At 38.7% G+C, this 19,840-nt stretch overlaps 3 protein-coding genes across 11 annotated transcripts in view; 2 read left to right on the top strand and 1 right to left on the bottom strand.

The window, feature by feature from the left end:
* Positions 1-4,961, bottom strand: part of LOC117155148 (coiled-coil domain-containing protein 137) — a 97,750-nt gene extending 92,789 nt beyond the window's left edge. For all 4 annotated transcript variants that reach the window (XR_013059707.1, XR_013059709.1, XR_013059708.1 and 1 more), the window contains exons 1-3: positions 2,400-4,961; positions 738-956; positions 24-669 (exon numbers count right to left, since the gene is read on the bottom strand). Coding sequence is in view for 1 of the 4 variants with exons in the window: in XM_076623264.1 (XP_076479379.1) it covers positions 24-669; positions 738-814 (723 nt within the window). In the remaining 3 variants the exon portion in view is untranslated. The remainder of the gene's footprint in view (positions 1-23; positions 670-737; positions 957-2,399) is intronic.
* LOC117155150 (uncharacterized) lies at positions 1,528-2,287 on the top strand. Its single transcript, XM_033330791.2, has 2 exons — positions 1,528-1,647; positions 1,819-2,287. Exons 1-2 carry the CDS (start codon positions 1,627-1,629, stop codon positions 2,203-2,205), a joined length of 408 nt encoding a protein of 135 aa, XP_033186682.1. The 5' UTR covers positions 1,528-1,626; the 3' UTR covers positions 2,206-2,287.
* A 3,309-nt stretch (positions 4,962-8,270) lies between the features above and the next one.
* Positions 8,271-19,840, top strand: part of LOC117155147 (ATP-sensitive inward rectifier potassium channel 12) — a 42,221-nt gene continuing 30,651 nt past the window's right edge. For 2 of the 6 annotated variants that reach the window (XM_076623261.1, XM_076623260.1), the window contains exons 1-2: positions 8,271-8,551; positions 14,605-14,664. In XM_076623261.1, the coding sequence (XP_076479376.1) occupies positions 8,271-8,551; positions 14,605-14,664 (341 nt within the window). Of the gene's footprint in view, positions 8,552-12,906; positions 14,151-14,604; positions 14,665-14,910; positions 15,001-19,840 lie in introns of those variants that run through there. The other 4 variants (XM_033330785.2, XM_076623262.1, XM_033330786.2 and 1 more) reach the window with 4 other exon arrangements.

The following is a 19,840-nucleotide window of genomic DNA, read 5'->3' as shown; positions in this document are numbered from 1 at the left end:
AGACATTGTATTAAAAACTTTACCTTAAAGGTACTTATATTGTCAGCATGTTTTGGCCTGACTTTTAATTGAGGTGGTTCATGAGCAACTTCTCCAAATTTAACTTGATCTTTGAAAGTATCAAATTCATCTACTTTTTCTTCCATTTGTTTTTGTTTCTTGGATTTCAATTTCTCTCTCCTCTTCTCTGACTTACTCATTTTAGGTTCATCAGTATCTTTCTTTTTCTTCTTTTTTTTAATATTTTTATGCTTTGACCTCAACATGTCAATTTTATCTAACTCAGTTTTCTCGCATTTCGAAAGCCCCTCTATCTCTCCTGTATTTGGATTTCGATTGACTTGAACACTGTATTTCCTCTCAAAGGCAGTTTCATTAATAAAGGCGTAAGTATCCCTGTTAACTCTGTGCAAAAATCTATCCTCACTTTCACCAGGTCTCTGTTGAAATACAGGAACAACTTTATCTGGTTTAGCCTTTGGATGTAAAGGCTTAGAGCACAACTTATTGCCAACAGATATGAGGGCATTTTTCTTCTTTTTCTTTTTCTTGACTTTGGTTATCTTCCCTGATTTCACTGCCTCTTTCAATTTCACTACTCTTTCTAAAGTTTTCGGTATAGCTTGTTCGTCTGCATTTTTTGGCGGTGCATTTATCTTTGTTTCTAACCTATAATAGGCAGTTCACTAACTTATGTAAATAATTCGAGAATAAAGCATATCTAACACACAACTCACTCTGCCAGTCGTTTTGCCTGTTGCTTAAGAGGATCTTTTACGCCTCTGTGCTTTTTTCCTGGAATTTTCCGACCCATTTTCCTACGATAAACAACGAGACACAGCTTTCACGTGGTCGCTACAGTAGCGTCGCGTCGTCTGCTTGAACGCGCGACTTTATGTTTGATTTAGAATGTTGATTACAAAAATATGTATTTAATTTTCAATTATAGAATGTAACTAAAAACAAAAGAAATTGTAGATAAAGATAAAATAACATTGTTGCAGTTATACTAAATGTGATCAATTTAAGTTTTGATTATTTTAATACTAACGAATCAACGAGAATATTTTAATATGTTAATCTAGTGAAAAATTGAACAACGAATTATTAAATTGAAGAAAGATTATTGGAGGATTATAGAAGGAAAGTTATTACATAATTATGATAGAAACAGCGATTATATTTCACGACGTGATGTATTAAATAATAACGGATGTTGTATATATGTATATACGAGTCGAAACACGGTTCGACCGTAATTATTATTCAGACGTTGCATCGTCGTATCGAATGAATATTACTACGATGATTCTCGAAAAGTGAATGCGAATAAGCTACTTTGAATATTAAGTCTATAAAATTATAGTTTAAAATAAAATGTATGATCCACCCCTATCATCTGGTTTGTCACAATTTAAATAATAATTTATATAATATTTATTAACAATATTTATTAACAATTTATATAATATTTTGTAACACAAACGAGGTACAGAATTCTTTATTTAGCCGATGCGTTTCGTTACCAAGTCGGTAATATCAAAAGTTATATTAAAATCGTAAGAGGGCTCTTAAACGTGCGACACGAAGAATTCATTAAGTTCAAGTCTATGTTATCTGTCGCCTATGGTTGCAGTGGCCATCGAGGTTAGGAGATAATGTCCAATGTTTTACTAAACATTTCGATCAACCATTTACAAATTTATTTAATAATTTATCGCATTAAAACATTTTATTGTATATCGTTAATGCTAACTACACAACTAACATCGATTCTATCATTAAATACTTATTACGTATTCCTTTTTTTACAACTAGTTATATCTACAAGGTAGAATCTTAACAGGAATGAACCTAGCTCGACCTTTTCGATCAATTGCCAGAAACCAAAAATGTAATTGTCAACAAATATATTCCATATCCAAAAAATATATCAATGGAACACCATCAGTGTTATCATCCGAAGAAAAAGAAAAGAACGAAGATAATAGTGTCTCGTCGATAGACGACTTGACAGAACCCACAAATTGTTGTATGTCCGGATGCGCAAATTGCGTATGGATTCAATACGCAGAAAAATTAAGCGCGGTACTCGAAGAAAGCGAAGTGGACGTGCAAAAATTAATCATCGACAAAGTACAAGATCCTAACATGAAAGCGTTTCTTTCCATGGAACTCAGATTTAAAAATACCACTAAAGACTAAGAATACTGTATAAAATATTGTATATATCTATGTACATATAAAATGATGAAATTTTAGACAATAAATCCTTATGTTAATTTAATCGGCTATTCATTAATCTCGTCTTGCAATTTTGAATCTCTTCCAATTACTATATAATCGAAATAGGCTACAACGAAGATAAATGTACATATATATACGTAAGTGTTACACACCTATGTATTATTCCTGGAAATTTTCGTTGTTTCAAAGTTACTTATGTGTTTCTTCTATCTATAGATTAACAATTTGTCACAATTGCAAACCACTTCGTTAATGTTTCGTAATAACTCGTGCTTTTTTCGCAAGAAGCTTTATTCCGACTACGAAACCGCGAATTCGAACTGCTTCAAATTCTAAAAGCTATCGCAGCGCCATCTGCAAATGTTTATTGCATTTCCCCAGATGGCGGCACGTGTACGAAAGCGGCTTGATGAATATTTATCTTTATAATTGCAACAAAAATAACGAACATCTCGAGTCGTGGATCTTTGCTCGAGGACTCGTGCCTTCTATTGCTATTTATCCAACTCGTTCCGTTTATGAGATTCCAGGACGTGTAACCAGTTCCCCATCAAAAAATAAAAGAGACTGATACAACCTTAGACTTATACAAGACTTATACAACCGTTCGAAATCGTAGATTAAAATGCGAGATATAATAACGCTTACGAATTTAACAGGTAGCAGGAAAGAAATAATAGAAGAAGCGATACAACGTCGATAATAAATTCTGTTTGGATTGTCTGTTAAAAAGGGAACAGAACACGGTTACACGGACGAATAACTTTGTATTTTCGTCTAAATTAAATTCCAATCGGCACCTAAGACGCTTCGACTGGGTACACGGTGTTGGCAATGTGGCAAGACTTTCACGTTCTTTAACGGGATTAATTAAAATAAGTGCAGATTTATCGGCAACGCAGTTCGCTACCGCTTGTACCGATAATTTAGTATTACGGGTATTTTTGCGCGCCGCTTACATTACGTACACGCTTATTTACATTGCATACATATGTATGTATAAAGCCACTTGTGCCGCTTACGCCAGTCAGGAGAATGTAGTGTGACACGTACTGACGTGTTGGCGAACAAGAAGGCGTATATAGCGCTTCTTTTTCTATTTTCGCCGCCAATCGCATGGAAATTAGCGAAGAACTTCGACAAACGCACCATTCGATTTCTCCTATAATTAACTTAGCCGGATTATCGCAATCTGAACATTTCCAATTTATTTCCAGAGATTTCTCTTTATCGTAGAAATGAACGAAACTGAGGAAACTGTTCATAGAGCGGAAACGATATGGGTCATTGCTAGCGTGAGCGAGTAATTATGTAAACGAGCGGGGAAAATAACTGGTGGCGAGAAACTAAATACAATCGAGCCTGTGAATGATTTCTTTGCGAAATATGCGTTATATTTCCATGATATTATTTAAAAATTTCCCGCCGGTACGCTTTCCTTCTAGAGCTGTTTACCAAGAAAACGTAGCGGATCAACAAAGCCCGTAGCTGTGAGAGCGCACGTGTTAACTAGAGGCGTATAGGAGCGCGCAAAGTTGCTTGTTGCAACAAGCAAAACGGTTTCACAGCCACCGATTTTCCCCGGTCATCAAACAAAGGCCAATCTCAGAGTTGCGCGTATAGAAGCCATTTTCCAGAATTCCCACTACCGACCCTCGCCGCCACTTCCCATTTCCTATTCATCCGTATTAAAAATGCCGTGCATAAAGCTATAAAAATATCCTCTTACAACAATCCAATTGTTCTTGCCAGCAATACCCACGCACCGACTACCAGGATCGCCTCTTATACGTAGAAACCTACAATCTGAAACTGTCGTGAACCTCGAAACTCGTATACATCGTGGACCTAAATTCCTGATTAAAGTCGAAGATATTCTGCTAGAATTAAGCCTTTGACGTGGCAAGCCTCTCCATCGCAATTTTTTTATTTCATTTGTATCGTCGTTGATGATGCTTCGTTGTGTATATTTTTAACGTTTGCGGCGTAAGAGAAGTTCAGAGGGGATTCTGTGAAACGAAATAAAACGAAGGATAACAAAATTACGCTCGAGGTTTCATGCATTAGGTGATCACATTTGACAAGTATATTAAGTACACTTTGTTAAGTATACTTATGTATTCTTTGCTGATTGTAGACCGATAAGAGGTGGACGATTGGCCGAAGGTTACTCTAAATATAAAAATGTAGAGTACAACTTTTTCTCTTGTGGCCTCGTCTTAAAGAAAACGGCGGTATACACCGTTTGAAAATTTCATTTTCTCGGAAACGAAGCCTCGGACGAAAAAATTGTACTACACGTTTCCGACTTATTTTTGGATATAGAACAACCTCCTTGTCAATTATACTCCGTCTATTTGGGAATTAGGTGGATTCGTATATACTCGGCAAATTTTCAACCTCGAGGGTGATATTTTCTCGATTTTCGTCGTACCTTGAGTGGCACAGTGTATCTATTGCACGACAAAATAGAATTCAATCTCACATCGTTGTACGTAACGACGAATACACCGACGAAACTTGGAAAAGCGAACCTACACGCAATACGAATAATATAAAAATTGCAATAAAAATCCAGGTCGAAAACGTTGGCTAGAGCGGCTTCATATAATCTTATCTGTAGCTCTGCCCACATGTCAAGTTCTTCTACTAGCAGTACATTCGCACACGGCTCTATTTCCATGCGGCACGCGTATCAGTGTGACGTATTTTCTCACATACACACGCATAAACACATCTAAATATATACATTCACAGTTTGATAGGCGCGCTCGCGCCTACCTTTCCACACGTTCACGTGACACATTGAACAATGCTCGTAAAGTAGCGTACACGTTCGGCCACACCGTCTTAAAACACATTCTACTTGGCTAGTGTGGGTGTGCAAACGCGCGCGCCCGCGCGCGCGCGTGTGCGTGGATTATTTTCGCTTATACCGCGGCGCACGCAATCTCAGAAGTGGTTCTCGCGTTGACAGGTTCCGAGCGAGTTTTCGCCGACCACGAGCCACCGATCGGTCAGTGCTTCGAACAGAGGATCCACGATTTCTAGATCCTCCTCGTACCTCGTCTAACTTTCGCGCTTCGAACGATTTTCCGGTTCGTTCGAAACATCGTGCGATCGGACGCGCCTCCACGCAAGGATCCACGACTTCTGGATGCTCTTGAAACCTTTTGGAACTCGGTGCCTCGACAGAGCAGGGATCGATGATTTCTAGATCCTCCTTCGACTTTGTGCAATTCGACGCTTTGGCAGGCAGATCGACGATTTTTCGATGCTTGGCGAATATCGTGGAACCCAGACAGGAGAATCGAAGAGGAGAGAACGTTCTTGGAACTTTGTGGAATTGATCGACGAGCTCGTGGATCCTGAATTCAGCGCCTCGACGATTTCTCGATCCTCTTTGAACTTGGATAGTAGGCTGGAAAATTTCTGGACTCGCGTCGGACATCGCGGAACTCAGCGCCTCGAAGATGGGATTTTCGATCTCTGGGTGCTTTTTCAACATCGTGGAATCTCACGTCTAAAAGAACGAATCGTCGATCTCTAGACCCTCTTTCGATTAGAACGTCGCTCGGATAGACGAATTATCGAGTTCTAAATTCTTTCCGAAGACTAGTGACGTGCAGCGCTTGGAAAAAGGGATCGTTGATTTCTAGATCTTCTTCCAACACTGTGGCGCTTCTAAAAAGAGATCACAGATGTCTAGATGATTCTTGAATATCATCGAGGTACTGTTTCTAAATTATTCTCGACGTGAAATTCAGCTGAACTAGAAGAATGATGGTCATTATCAAGAAGCAAGATCCGACTGTCCGATATTTTGACGAAAACTTCGACAATTCGCGGATTCACTTCGAACGTACGACCAGCGAATAGAAAATCCAGTGGTTGAAAAAATTGTTCGTTTCCATATCTCGTTGAAATATCGCGTAATCCAGTGGTCGAGGAGGATTTCTAGATCCACTTCGAACATCATAAAACCCGTGAGGAAGGCGAAACGATCGCGTTCGTCGATACGAAACCGCGTGACTCGCGAGGAAATTCTTATGCAACGCGTGCAGGACGTGGTGCACACTTTGCCGGTGCTTAGGCGAACGTTAGAGCAGAGAAGGAGAGGAGAACCCGTCGCGAAGAATTATGAATGATCCTCGGAACGAGGATGATCGCGAGCCGGCCCCGTGTACCCGGTTGCTGGAAATAGCGTGCAATCTGCGCACGGAAACGCCGACAACTGGACAAATACGCTTGTTGCTCGCTTCGTTTGCTCTAAACCAACGTGCTATCGTTGAGTCGTGACGAAGAGGTACCTCGGACCGGTTGTATAACTATTCAAAGTGAAACTTAATACATTGTAGGACAGTGAATTAGTAAAATTAGAGGCTTTTTCTCTTATCAAGCCGAGGATCGTTGTTCAAGTGCTTTTGTTTCGTTAGTTGCGAGCCAAAGTGCTATCTTCGTCGAAGAAACTTCGATTACGCACATTATCCTCGGAACTTGATACATTAGTCGGTGTACGCAAGTTAATTAAATTTCTCTTACTTTGTCGATCTGAGAATCGTCGTGTCGAGGAACGGTTCTTGTTCTCTGTGTTTCATCGTTCACTTGCGGCGAACAGCACATGTAAGTATCTACAGCAAAACTTAATCGCACAGAGCCGGCAACGGAAATTAATTTCCCTTTCTTATTCGTCAAAATATTGCCACGCAAATGTGAATAGCAACTTTATTATCATGGTGATCGTGGTCGACGGATGCGGAACAGTGATAAGGATGACGAAACGGGACGAGAATAAATGATAGCGTATGTATATACGGTCGCGGTTGTACGAGAAATCGTACGACGTTTTAACGTGGCCGTGAAACTCGGGACACTACTGTGAATCTAAAAAGTGTTCGTTTTGCATTGCAAATGAAAGAACGTTGCTTTAAAACGTAATTGTACAACGAACCTGTGCGACAGTACGATGGTGTTATCGATGGTTCTATTCTATACCCAACAAATATAATTGACGGTGTTGACCGGTTTGACGATAGGAAATTGTATATACACGTCGTACTCAGGAAATATGGTTATGAAATAGAAAAATGACTGGAAATGATTTCGCTGGGAAGAGGTGAGTGGCGTTCGTGGCGAATCGTAAATTCAATTGACGTACAACGCGATGGTGCTAGTCGTTGAGGAACGTGTTTCGGATTATCGTTCGATTTACAATCTATGAATCAGTCACGCTGGCGACAAAAATCATTCTAGAAACCTCATGATCACGGATAACAACCGTCTCGTATCTCGTCGTTCAATGGTGTTCAAAAATCTGTCACTCTAAATCTTCGCTGAGGTTCTCGTACGATGATGTGGCAGAGGATAAGCGAGAAACGTTTGCGAAAGAGACAAAATTAATTGGTAAAACGAGTTGCCCATTTCTGGATTCGTTTCGGACGTGGTCGGGTCCAGTGGTTCGACAGATTTCCAAATTCGAAAAAGAAGATTCTCGTCGCCGTTGATCAGTCAGCGCTTTGATAAAAGGATCGTCGATTTCTAAATTTCGGATAATTAAAAGAGCCGGAAATTTCTAGATTTGATTTTTCAATTTCTCTTCGCGCAGGGACCGATGGTTTCTAGATTCTCTTTGAATTTATACAGAGCGTTCCAACAGAGAAGTCAAAGATCCACGCAGCATCTCTGAACATCGCGGAGTCAGTGTTTAAACGGAAGAATCGGAAATTTCTATCATCCTCATTGAGCTTTGTGAGATTCGGCGCTTTAACAAAAGGATCGATGCTTTCTAGAGCCTCTTTGACTTTTTCCGGGATACGGCGTTTCAACAGAGCCGCCGAAGATCTCTGCGGCCTCTTTGAATATCGTGGAAACCAGTGCTTAGACAGAGGAACCGACGGTTTCTGGAGATTCTGTTCGAACGCGGCATGAAATTCTTCTTTGTATCGCGTCGGTGAATTTTGCGAAGAAACTCTGAATAGGAGAAGAAAAGAGACACGGGAGGGAAATCGAGATCGTTGAACGAAATGCTCATGACTGAAAAGGGTTCTCTGACGAAAGAAGGAACCAACGAGGAATCGGACGAGCATACGATCGCCACCGACAACAACACAGTGCCACTGGACGAGTTATTGGTGAACTCGACGGTTCCTACGACCGCGGTTGCAATAAAAGTGTGCGATGACTCGACGGACGAGGCCGGAAGAGGCAACAACGAGAAGCAGAAACGCGGCATTCTCAGCAACTTTCAGAGAAGGACATTCAGCAGGATCAGCTTCAAGGGGGAGACCGGCCCTTTACTGAGCAGGTCATTTTCTATATTTCTTTTTTATTTATCTCTTACTCCCTGATATACAGATATATTATACTATCATTATTGTTAATATTATTATATTATAGATTTTATTATTATATATGTTAAACGTGTATATATCGTAAGAATATTTAAATTATACGACTGAAGGATAATATTATGTATGAAATTAGTTGGTAACTTGGATCAGTTCCAAGGGAAATAGTAGTGCTCCACCGAGCAGGTGGACTTCTTAACTTCTTTCCATGTATATATTCTAGTTTATGAGATTTTTTAAATAATACAGAACGAAATTTATAGCTTGGACCGGTCCGAAGACAAAAATTGAACCTCTACTGGCCAGATGGATTTTTTAACTTTTGTATCGTTCATGCGTTTTAAAATGTTTCGATAATACGTATTTATTTATGGTTGGTGTATAATTTTGTAGGAAATTAATTCATAATTTGAATTAGCTTCGAAGAGGAGGTCCTCCCTCGAACAAACGAATTTTCTAACTTTTCTTCCTCGTACGTGTGTCTACGTTCCGCTTCGAGTGATATAGTTGAAAAATAACGTTGCATGAAATTGTTGCAAGAGTACGAAGAACGTTAAAAATATCTTTTCGTATATATGCGGAGATTTGTACATATCTATACATCCGGCACTGAACTTGGGCCTACATACTTAAACTATTCTCTACCAGCTATTTAAGCGAAATAGGAATAACGATATTTATCTTAATTACTTAATTTAACGAAAAATTGCAAAACTTACGACGATTGGTCAATGTTCGTTATACTTGTAACCACGTCTACCTATTCACGTTGACAGTAAAAATGTAAAATCGCAAGTGTCTCAAAGGAAGGTACACATACGTATTTCCTGGTCAAACTCGAAATATGGAAACGCAGGGGTTTCTAAGAAAACCGAGAATTCCCGTTTTTCTCCATTTTCTGTAAGTATACCTTTACTATTTTCACGAGAGATATAGGTGGATGAGAGCTTGGCGAGCAATATCGTAACTTTCAACGATGCAGTTAGCGAGGTCTCTTTACGATAATCTCGTCCTTCCTCTGTTGGAATCGCGAAATATTCGGAGAAACCAAACTGCTTGAGCGATTCGACGCAAAAGAAATTTTTGCAAGATATCAAAAAGATGGTGAAACAAAAGGGGAACTAAAAACTGATAAAAAGCTAGAACCACTAGAATAATAGAAACGATCGGTCCATAATTCTTCATAGACATTTTACAGATTTTAAGTGGACTTTTTTCACAGATTTAAATAGTAAACAAACTTATGTAACAATACAAAGTCTGAGACGGTCTAAATAGCTAATTCGTAATATTTCATAAAAATTCTACAGTGTATAACTGTAAACGAAGCTTGTTCCTTTCTTCGTGTTACAGATTTCGTTCGTACACTTCTCCATTTGATCCGAACGATACAAGTTTTACACGTTGGCCGTGCCTAGTTCTAGCGTCGAGTAAAACGTAGAAATCATTCAGAGGTCACTCAGAGAATGCACGCACTAACAAGAAATATTTTTCTATGTTTAATAAAATGTTTCAACAAATATGTTTTAATAAATATGTTTCGATGAAATTTTCCAAAAACGTATTTAGAAAATATTCGACCGCTGCGTCCTTTCATCAGCAATAGAAAAGAATATCAGTAGCCCTTAAATTTTAAGCCAAAACATATAATGCGAATTCTCAAACAGGTGGCGATAAGTTAGGTTGCAATTAATTGGTTGAACTGGTGTTTGCCTTCTTACTATGGATTTTATAGCCGGGCAATCTATTCTTCCTAATCTTATTTTAGAACGAATCCATTGAGCACTTGTGGTATTATTAATTAGCCTCTCTATGAGGTCAGCACCATAAATTTTACAACTTAGAAAACTTGTAAGAACATCTAATTTGAATAATTTTCTTGAATAATTTGATAGTTTGAAAACTATTGAAATTCTATTCAAATTCTATTGAATTGTATTCTTTACGATAATCTTCTCGTTGAATCCTCCAAGGCACGGATAACTTATTGCACATTAGAAACGTTCCGCTTTTAACGTCACGAAACTCGAACGTGGCAAAAACAAAAATAATTCACACGGCCATCGAAGGCAGCGGGGAATCCATCTGGAACCGATCTTCGGAGGATCCATCGGAGAATAGCGATAATTGCGTGTGGAAGACGCAACGCGATTTTCGGCGGCGCCGTCGAAAATACACGCGACGCGACGCGTAGTCGTTCGTCGTGAAAACTGGATCACAATACGTGGCTCGCGACCCCGCGAAAATAGCGTCGTTCCCGTTTCCCTGCCACGATCGGCAGAAATCCTGCTTTTCGGGACGAGAATAGAACCGTCTAATTGCGGAAGACGCCTCAAACAGATAATCCTGACGCCGGCGTCGTTGGCCGTGTACGCGCGCACCATAAAAACCACCACGTTTCGCTTGAGGTTAATCGAGATGTTTTTAAGCAACGTATCGGTACCATACGGTTTCTTACTCCGCCCTCGCGTCGTACGAATGGTTTTGTTCGATCTTTGAAGATTAATCGCACTGTATTGCATACAAAGAGCCAGTTTGTTTTTGTTGGTCAGAAATGTTGATTGTTCACTCCTTTATGATGGCAGAGGAATTATTAGACGAAAATGTTTGTGTGTTTATGAGAAATGTAAATCTTCAGAAATGGATAATTTATATAACGTGAAAAGTATAATACGCATTTAATGTAGTTGGCCTCGTGATAAAAAAAAAATTCCGTCTTCAATTGAATATAATTAGATCGAAGAGGCTACGAAATTTGACTGAAGAGATGCTATGTTCCATGCTACAACAGGAGATCTTTTTTTATACGTATATTATGGATTATTGTATCGGCCTTAACGGTAAAGTCGGTGCTAAATTTTGACAGTTGCTTTGAATTATCACAGGTCCGACGATATTTGCACATTTGGTGGCCTTGGTCCTGATCGAAGAATGGATTTCGGTATACAATAGGTTACGGTACGTAATAGCATTTATCGATTGTTAATTTAGGTCTATTTAGCGTTCTTGATTATAGTGGCAGATCTATCTACAAGAATTATTGCACGGAATTCGCATCCGTTTTAATTGATGTGTGAAAGTTTCCATATTTAAGTTCATAGCTTCTGTCCATATTTTACTGACTTTGAATTCCTTCTTTCTAACGGAACTACTATCTTAGAGAAACAGATGGGGTGTGGTAAATGTCTCGAGTTCAACTAGTTCTTACGTGAAACCTGAAAAATCTAATCCATTTACTCGGCTAATCCTTTAGTAGAACAATTTCTGTTCCTCCTGTTGCATTTCATTTATACCGATTTACGAAGCGGATCTGTTTAAGCAGGTCAGTTGTCGATAGTTGAAAACATGTCTCTTCTTATATTTTTATAAGGAGGATACAATCTACAAAATGAATTTCATCAAAACCGATTTATTAATTGTTACTTGTTTATCGATGCTTACATTAAACACAAAGCACAAAATCAATTTATTACTTATTACTCGTTATTTGTATTAACTAATGGTTAGTTAATATCTATACTTATCACTGTGCAACGCACAGGATCAATTTTGTCAAATCAATTTACCATTTACCAATCAATCACATACAAAATCAATTTACCAATTGTATTTATTATTTGTTACTCGTTATTTGTATTTAGTACTTGTTGCTTAGTATTTGTACTTATCACTGTACAAGATCAATTTTATCAAAGTCAATTTATTACTTATATTTGTCATTTATTATATTCATTATTTGTATTTAGTACGTGTTGCGTATTATTTGCATTTATTACTGTATGATGCATCACTTGTATTTACTACTTGTTACTTATTATACCTATTATTATTAAAAAGCTTTATATAGTGTACGGTATGTAGTTTAATAATTTTTAATCTATATAAATAATATTAGTCTAATAATATTTAGGCACACACTTTTCAAACAGGTGGCAACAGCTAACTGATTAAATCTACTGCTTGTCATCTACTACTTTAAGTTGCTACTCGTTGAAGTACTGAACTCGTGCATCAATTAAACTTGTCATAAATGCATAAATATTCCCAGCCCATTTCAATTAAACAGAACCCTTAAATCTGCACGGTCATGAAAACGTATCGGCATCGCCAATGGCGAAAAGCTTATCCGAAAGCTTGATGAAGAGACGTTTCGACAAATAGAAATGATGCACCGGTGCAACGACTTGTTTCGGTGCGGTGTCTCTTGTCATCGAGGCTCCATCTCTAGCGAATGGAACGAATCTTACGGATTCTCCGTACGTTGCCAAATTGGCTAGTGCGAAGACAAAAGGGAAATCGCCAAGAGCAAGGGTCGAAGTAGAATCGTTTCAGTGTCGGCTGAGCCTCGGTTCGTTAACGTACTCGATAATTGGACGAACACCCTCAGCAACTTTAGTCGACGATCGCCAGTGCCCCTTTCCCTCTTCTTCTTCTTCCGCGCTACCTTGGATTTTTTTCAATGATTTCACCCGGTGACGCGACGTTCTTATAAATAGTCCGGCAAAGTGCGTAAATCAGTGCCCCGTTGCCTCGTGAAAGTTACTCCAGAAATTTCTTTTCTTTTTCATTTTCCCACCAGAAAACGAGTTCCTCCCTTCTCGCGATAAAAGATGAGAACGAACAGTGGCGAATTTGTTTAAGAAACACCAGGATAAAATATAAGGGAAATCGGTGTGAAGTGAACGATTTGGAGATTTTATTGCGAGTGAAAGTGACATAGTGAAGTGAACATAGAAGCGAGTGTGCGCGGGAAGATCGAAAAGATCGGAGGATGTGATCCGAAGGGGTCACAGGGCAGAGAAAACGCGGCAAGATTGAGAAGCGGATGTGGTGCAAACGATTGATCTGGATTTTCCAATGGCTCTGGACAGGCTGCGATATTTGGCTCTGACGATGAGTTCTTTATTCGTTGTGCTTTAAGAGCATCCGCTGGTGCGGTTCTCGGCCCCCCGCTCGAAGGTGGCTTAAACTTAGACGCCGAAATTCCGCTGCAACTCGGGTCGAAATACGAGTTGGATTCTAAGCGTGCTCAACACTGAGTCGTTGTTCGAGAAACACAGATTTTTTCTGTGTCTTCTTTCTTTTCTTTCCTTTTTTTTTTTTTTTTTTTTTATTTATAACACATATCGCGAGTAGCTGGCACTAAATAAGATAGCAAAGTCCACGCGTGTGGCTAGATCTACAAGCATTTATTTTTACCGATCACCGACCTTTCGTTGTCACGTTGCAAAGCAAAGAAAGAGAGGAAAAAAGAGAGAAAGATGATATTTAATCCGATCGATCGATCAATGATGACCAGTTAAAATAATTATCTGCACGAATCGTGTGAGAGATAAAAATCCGGCGTGTCCTTTGAAGAGAGAAAAGCAGAAGAAGAGAAAGAATGGATGGATCGACGTTAAAAACACTTTCACCGAGTTCCTCGGGATCCGGAAAGATCCACTTGGGCGAGGGAATGGCGTTATCCGGCCTACGGAGAGCGTTGTCTCAAGTGTCGATGCTGGTCGTTAAGGCGACCACGTCAGGGGAAGCTGCTTGGAGGGAAGAATTGCAGAAGTATGTCGCTTCTATTGCACGTTTTATTACATAAGAGTGATCATATTCATTGAAAAAACTGGATACATTAAAAAAGTCTATTCTCTTATTATAATGATCTTATGATATCAAAGAATCTGTTGGGAAAAGTTCAAAAATACGGTCAATCATGAAAGTCTTCGTCTGCGTCGTATTATAGTGACGTTAAATCGATCGGAATAGAATTCCAAGTTTCACCGCAAGGTGCAAATTATTTTTTGCCAGAGAAACTAACTTCGGAGTTAGTTTCAAGCACAAAGCAAAATCTCCACGAAATATTGAAACCCACCAATCGAAATAATAAGATCGTTCGAATGCAATTCTTTTCCTTCAGATCCGTTTTGAAATATCTTTATGGAATAACCTACGTTTCGTTATAAAACACTTATTGCAACGAGAATACGATTTGTCCTAATGAAAACACGTATTTTTATAGTATGCACGAAGCACCTTCGAGATTGACTGTATTTCCAACAAAGAGTTACGACAACACCGTGTAAGTAGCATCGCACATTATCCGTCTTCATATTGATTCGTAGACTGTTTCATAAAAATGCGGAAGAGTAGCTGAACAGTAGCTATGTCGATGCAAATTGAACGCAAAAATTCTAATCTAGTCTTCCGTGGTGGCAAGCGTTGCTTTCCTGCATCTAAGCACAAACTGCACTTAGCATAAAAATACTAAATGGCTGCAATGCATAAAATATCGGATAACGCTGAAAACAGTATAGGTACAACGATCATCATCGTCTGGTGTAGCGTTTCGGACCAAGATGAAAGAGTCTGAATCAAGGACGACTTCCAATAGTCGAGTTAAGGCTCGTACCATCTCGTAAGTAACGTTCTTTAAACAACAATCTCTCTGAACGGTTTATATCATTAGGTTTATTGCGGCTAGTTATCATAATCACAGGCACTTTCTCGTCTGCTCTAAATCGTTCCGTTTTACGAACCGCGTGGGTCGGCCTTTCGAAACGTCGTTGCAAACTCTCTATTTCCTAATCGATCGTTTTACCAATCAATTACCTGTGAAATGTTCATATCCTCTTTTATAAACCCTTAATATTAACAGACTCATAGAAAATTGGACGCAAACATCCAACTACCTAACGAGATTCGTTTTCCAAGCTATGAAGTATATGATATAGGGTGTAACTGTTGATTGAATCGGGCAGAAAGGCGACTGTACGCGAATAAATACGTCGAGGATGTAGGATACAATTTTCTCAATCGAGGAGGATCCGTGTTTGATCAAGTTTACTCGAAATATTTGCCCGATTCTTCTGCATCTAGTTACTGTCCCTGACAATCGTCGTTCCTTCAGGTTGACATTTCTAATTTACCTCTGCGTTTAATAAACAATTTAACAGCAATTTCACTTATCTCATTTGACGATCGACAGCATAGGAATTAAACGGAATATTTATACACGACAGATTATTACCTTCTGACAAAAGAAATCTCATCAGGTGTAAAATTCAGTAAAATAAAGGATAGAGTGGAAAATACTTTCAAAAGTTTTTCAAATACTTTTTCACGCAGGGTCACTGCCAATTGCATCGCCAATTGCGAAACACCTCGGCTAGTAAAATTCTAGTAGATTTTTGGTGAAAAAGCTAAGGAAGAAAGTAAGCAGAGCACACAATTGCCTTCGAGTAATTATCTCGCGAATCTTCCACGAGCGTCAGAGTCAAAGGTTATGAAGTTTCAAGTTATCAAGCTTTCCCCAGGATTCGTTAAAGCGGACAGGTTCCTCTCGAAGGGAAAAAATTTCCGACTTTCCAGCTTCGTCAGTAACAGTAGCCCGAACAGGTGTGGAAGTCTTAATCTATTTTCATCTCGGGTCAATATGTCAGGGTTGAAACTGAACCGAAGCACACGAATTTAGAACGTCGTTTGCCAGACGAACGGACCAAGCCAAATCGAACCGCGGTCTAGGTCTCTTCGAGAAAACCAGTACCAAAAGTCAGAATCTATCGGGTTATACGCTTTCTCGTTCGTCTGCGGAAGTTGGAAGACCTAGCTAACCACTTAAACTAGTCGATAAACCATAATTCTCGATTCCGATCTCTCATCCATGAAGATATTTCTATTCTTCGAAAAAATCTTCAAAAGAGAAAAATGAACTGAGAAAAAGAAATATAGAGAATCCTCCGAAAATTCATTCTATGAAAATCTTCATCAGAAATTGACGAATAACGACAAGTTTGTTATGTTAAGCATTTTTTAATAGTCATATCGTTTTAAACCATTAACAAAGGAACAATTTCCATTAAAAAGTATAATTAAATAATGGTAAATTATTTTTCAACGATTACTTTTAAATATACATAAAACGAATACATGTATTAAATGGACGAAGAGGAATGAATCGGAAATGGTGAAAATAACCGGCTCGTCATTTTTCAATGCAATTCAGAAATTTTCAATTCGCTTCAGGAAGAATATTTCGCATAAAATTGCATCTTTTATTTTCGACTAAGTATCTGGGTAAAAGCTCCCTTTCTTTTCCTTCCGTTTTTCATCTTAATATTTCTTCGACACATTGAATTTCCATATTTGAATAATTGAATTTCTATTCACGTTTAATCACCAACAGTTCCAGCGTTAAGAAAGACGCTGAACTGTGATATTCCTAACATTAGAGACACCTCTATTAATGTACGATAACAAAGCAAACGAAGCTCTCTCATCATCTTCCTACATCCGAAAGACAAACATCCTGTCTACCACTCGGCGTCCACGTCCAAGTATCAACTCTGACGTCGGGCGGACGCGACGCGTCGGTTCGACGAAGAAAATCGCCTGACTCGTGGCGAAGTGTATCAGGGGCGAGGGAAAAGAGACAAGTTCAAAGAGATCATGTGGACATTGCCAACAACCTTAACGCTTTTCGTACGAGTTTCTAGATTTCAATAATCCGTGGCTACGCAACGCGTCTATGTAAACACTGTCCCTAAGCCTGTTCTGTCTGGCTGAACGAATTTTCCGAGTTCCGCACCATCGTCTGCTTATTTCTGGCTGATTCGATCAGAAATACACGCGCCTGTCGTCTGGCTACTGTCCCTGGAATTCACAACATCACCCCGGAAACTCTGGATAGCCGCGGACGCGGGATCTTCCCCATTCGCGTTACACGGTCGCGAAAGTTGCTTAATTACGTCGAGTAACTTAAAATTAGTTCGAATTACTTGGCCAGTTCGGATTTTCAAGTTCGAGGAACTCGCGGTTCTCCGTGACAGCTAGCTCGGATTTGGAAACGTCGCAAGATCCATTTTTGGTAAATATACCGAGGAATGGACAGAACGCGGAGAATTCGAGCAACATTCGTAGGAATTTTAAGTCGTTTTCGACGACCTGAATTGAAATTCGCGAATTTTCTGACGCTTCGAATGAGAATTTTTGGCGTTTTCGCTTTGAATTCAACTTTGCGAATTCTTGGACGCTTTGAATTTGACTTTGCGAAGTATTCGGCGCTTTGAATAACAAAGTTTTCGATCTTTAAGCGTCTCGACTCTACATTTTGCAGCTTCTGAGCGATTTGCGTACAACTTTGCGAATTTTCTCACGCTTCCAATCAAAATTTTTATTTCTCCGAGCGCTTTCGATCAAAAATGTTGCAATTTATAAATATTTTGAATCCATATTTATATATCGAACGCTTCAATTTCGAATGTTCAAATTTCCGAACGCATTAAATAACAAATTTTTCATTTCTGAACACTTTGAATTCAAACTTCTAGATTTCCCAGCGTTCTCAAGTTAGAATTGTTTAATTTTCAAACGTTCCCGGTTGAAGTTTCTTAAACTTTTAAACGTATCCGACTGTTGAAAATTTTAACGTTTAATATTAATATTTAAGAGTCTGTAAACGTTTCTAGCTCGAAGTTGTACATTTTTGACCGGCCTGAATACAGGCTTGAAACTTTCAAACCTGATCAGAATTAAGTTCTAAAAGCTACCGAGACTAGCATTGGAGATGTCTTGATTTGATCAGTATCGGTAGGGTTCCGCGTTAGTATTTATAACACCGAAATATCGCTCTAATTATAAAATCTAGTATCACCTCGATATTCTGAGATCTTCTATTTCTTTTCTACGGCATCATCGAACGTTATAGCGAACCGTGTTCCTCGTTCGTCACAGGGAGCATTCGTTTATACCGAGACGCTATCAGTTGCCAAATTGCGTACTCTACGCTGTATTTCAGCTAACGTCAGAATTTTAATGTATCTAGCTTAACTTCGATATCCACTTGAAACATCCACTTTGTCTCCGATCGTCCAATTCTCTGCCAAAACTTGCTATAAATCTTCTTCTTAGAATGACATCTCTCGATGATCGTTTCTTTATCGATCGCTCAAAATCAAATGAATCTTTATCATTCGGATTACAATCGATTTTAATATGTGTGAAACCTATCGATTTCTTCGCAATACGAATGTTATTGACGTTCGACGAACGAGATCTGCGAATAGAATAGGCCTGTACCGTGAGCAAAGATGACTTTTCGCGGAGATAGAATCGGAATCGGTGTATTTTTAGCAAAATGCTTGAAGTTAACTTTAGGAAGGATCAACCGATCAGTTTGCCTTGTTCAGACTGCTCTTGGTTCGTTTTAACGACGCACAGCTGAGAATTATTATTATATTATCGAGAGATATTATTATATTATGATATTTGCAAGTTACGTTGTAGCTTCAATCCGAGTGGCAAAAGAGTATGCGCGAATTTGCATTACAAATCTTTGCATGGAAAATAGTCTGCGTTTTTTAATACATTTCTTTTCGTAGAATTTGAATAGTTAAAAAGGGATAATCGACTTTCTGAAATATTTGGCTTGGGGAACATCCTGTTTAAATGTTCGATAATAGTCAATCAGCTTATTAGATCTCTACTTATCGTCATATTGCTTTTTCATATTCGAAATATTTTCAAAGTTTTGACGAAATCGCTCTGCATGTTCTGCGGACGGAAGAAAAGATTCTTATACAGGGTGGTTGGTAACTGGTGATTCTACGCGAAAAAAGAAGTCGAAAATATAGAATAAAAATTTGTTTTCTTTAATTTTTCATCGAGACAACGATCTACAGTGAGATCCGTTATAACGTACCGCACGCGTACCGAGCGAAAATTCATAGTCGATTTTCTCGAAAACAAAGCCTCGAACGAAAAATTTTTATTCTATATTTTCGACTTCTTTTTCGCGTAGAATCACCCCCTTTCCGCTTGTACCACCAGTTACCAACCGCCCTGTATATTCAAGATAGATTTCAGATTCCTTATGACTCGGGACATAAAGAATTAAGAAGATTTGTAACAAATGTAAGGGATCTGTCACGATATATCACAGCATAAGTCTTTACAGAAGTCATGTTACATATAAATTCTCCCATTATTTAATCACAATAATTAAAAGTCCGGCAATGAAACGATCAACAGTACGTGCTATGAATTTAGCGATTAAATAATAATACAACAATCAGATAGGAACTATAGCTGGCAGAAGAGTCTGATTGTAAAATGGAATTCAGTGTGAAAAAAAGAACAAAGAATATATAACAATACCTGTTGTTAAGATTGTAGTTCACTACGAACATTTCGATAAATATTTACCGTAACGTCGGTGACTCGGATGAAACAGGATCAAGCAAATATTTGGATATCAGATT

Source organism: Bombus vancouverensis, chromosome 12, assembly GCF_051014615.1.
Source record: "Bombus vancouverensis nearcticus chromosome 12, iyBomVanc1_principal, whole genome shotgun sequence".
In the NCBI taxonomy this organism is placed as follows: Eukaryota; Metazoa; Arthropoda; class Insecta; order Hymenoptera; family Apidae; genus Bombus; species Bombus vancouverensis.
The sequence above is the reverse complement of the archived record's forward strand: the minus strand, read 5'-3'. Positions and strand labels throughout refer to the sequence as shown.

Bases quoted from the DNA above. Each gene is read 5' to 3' on its own strand.
- LOC117155150 (XM_033330791.2), top strand. From the start codon at position 1,627: ATGGTTGCAGTGGCCATCGAG. The intron at 1,648-1,818 runs GTTAGGAGATAA...TTTTACAACTAG, and splicing joins TGGTTGCAGTGGCCATCGAG to TTATATCTACAAGGTAGAAT.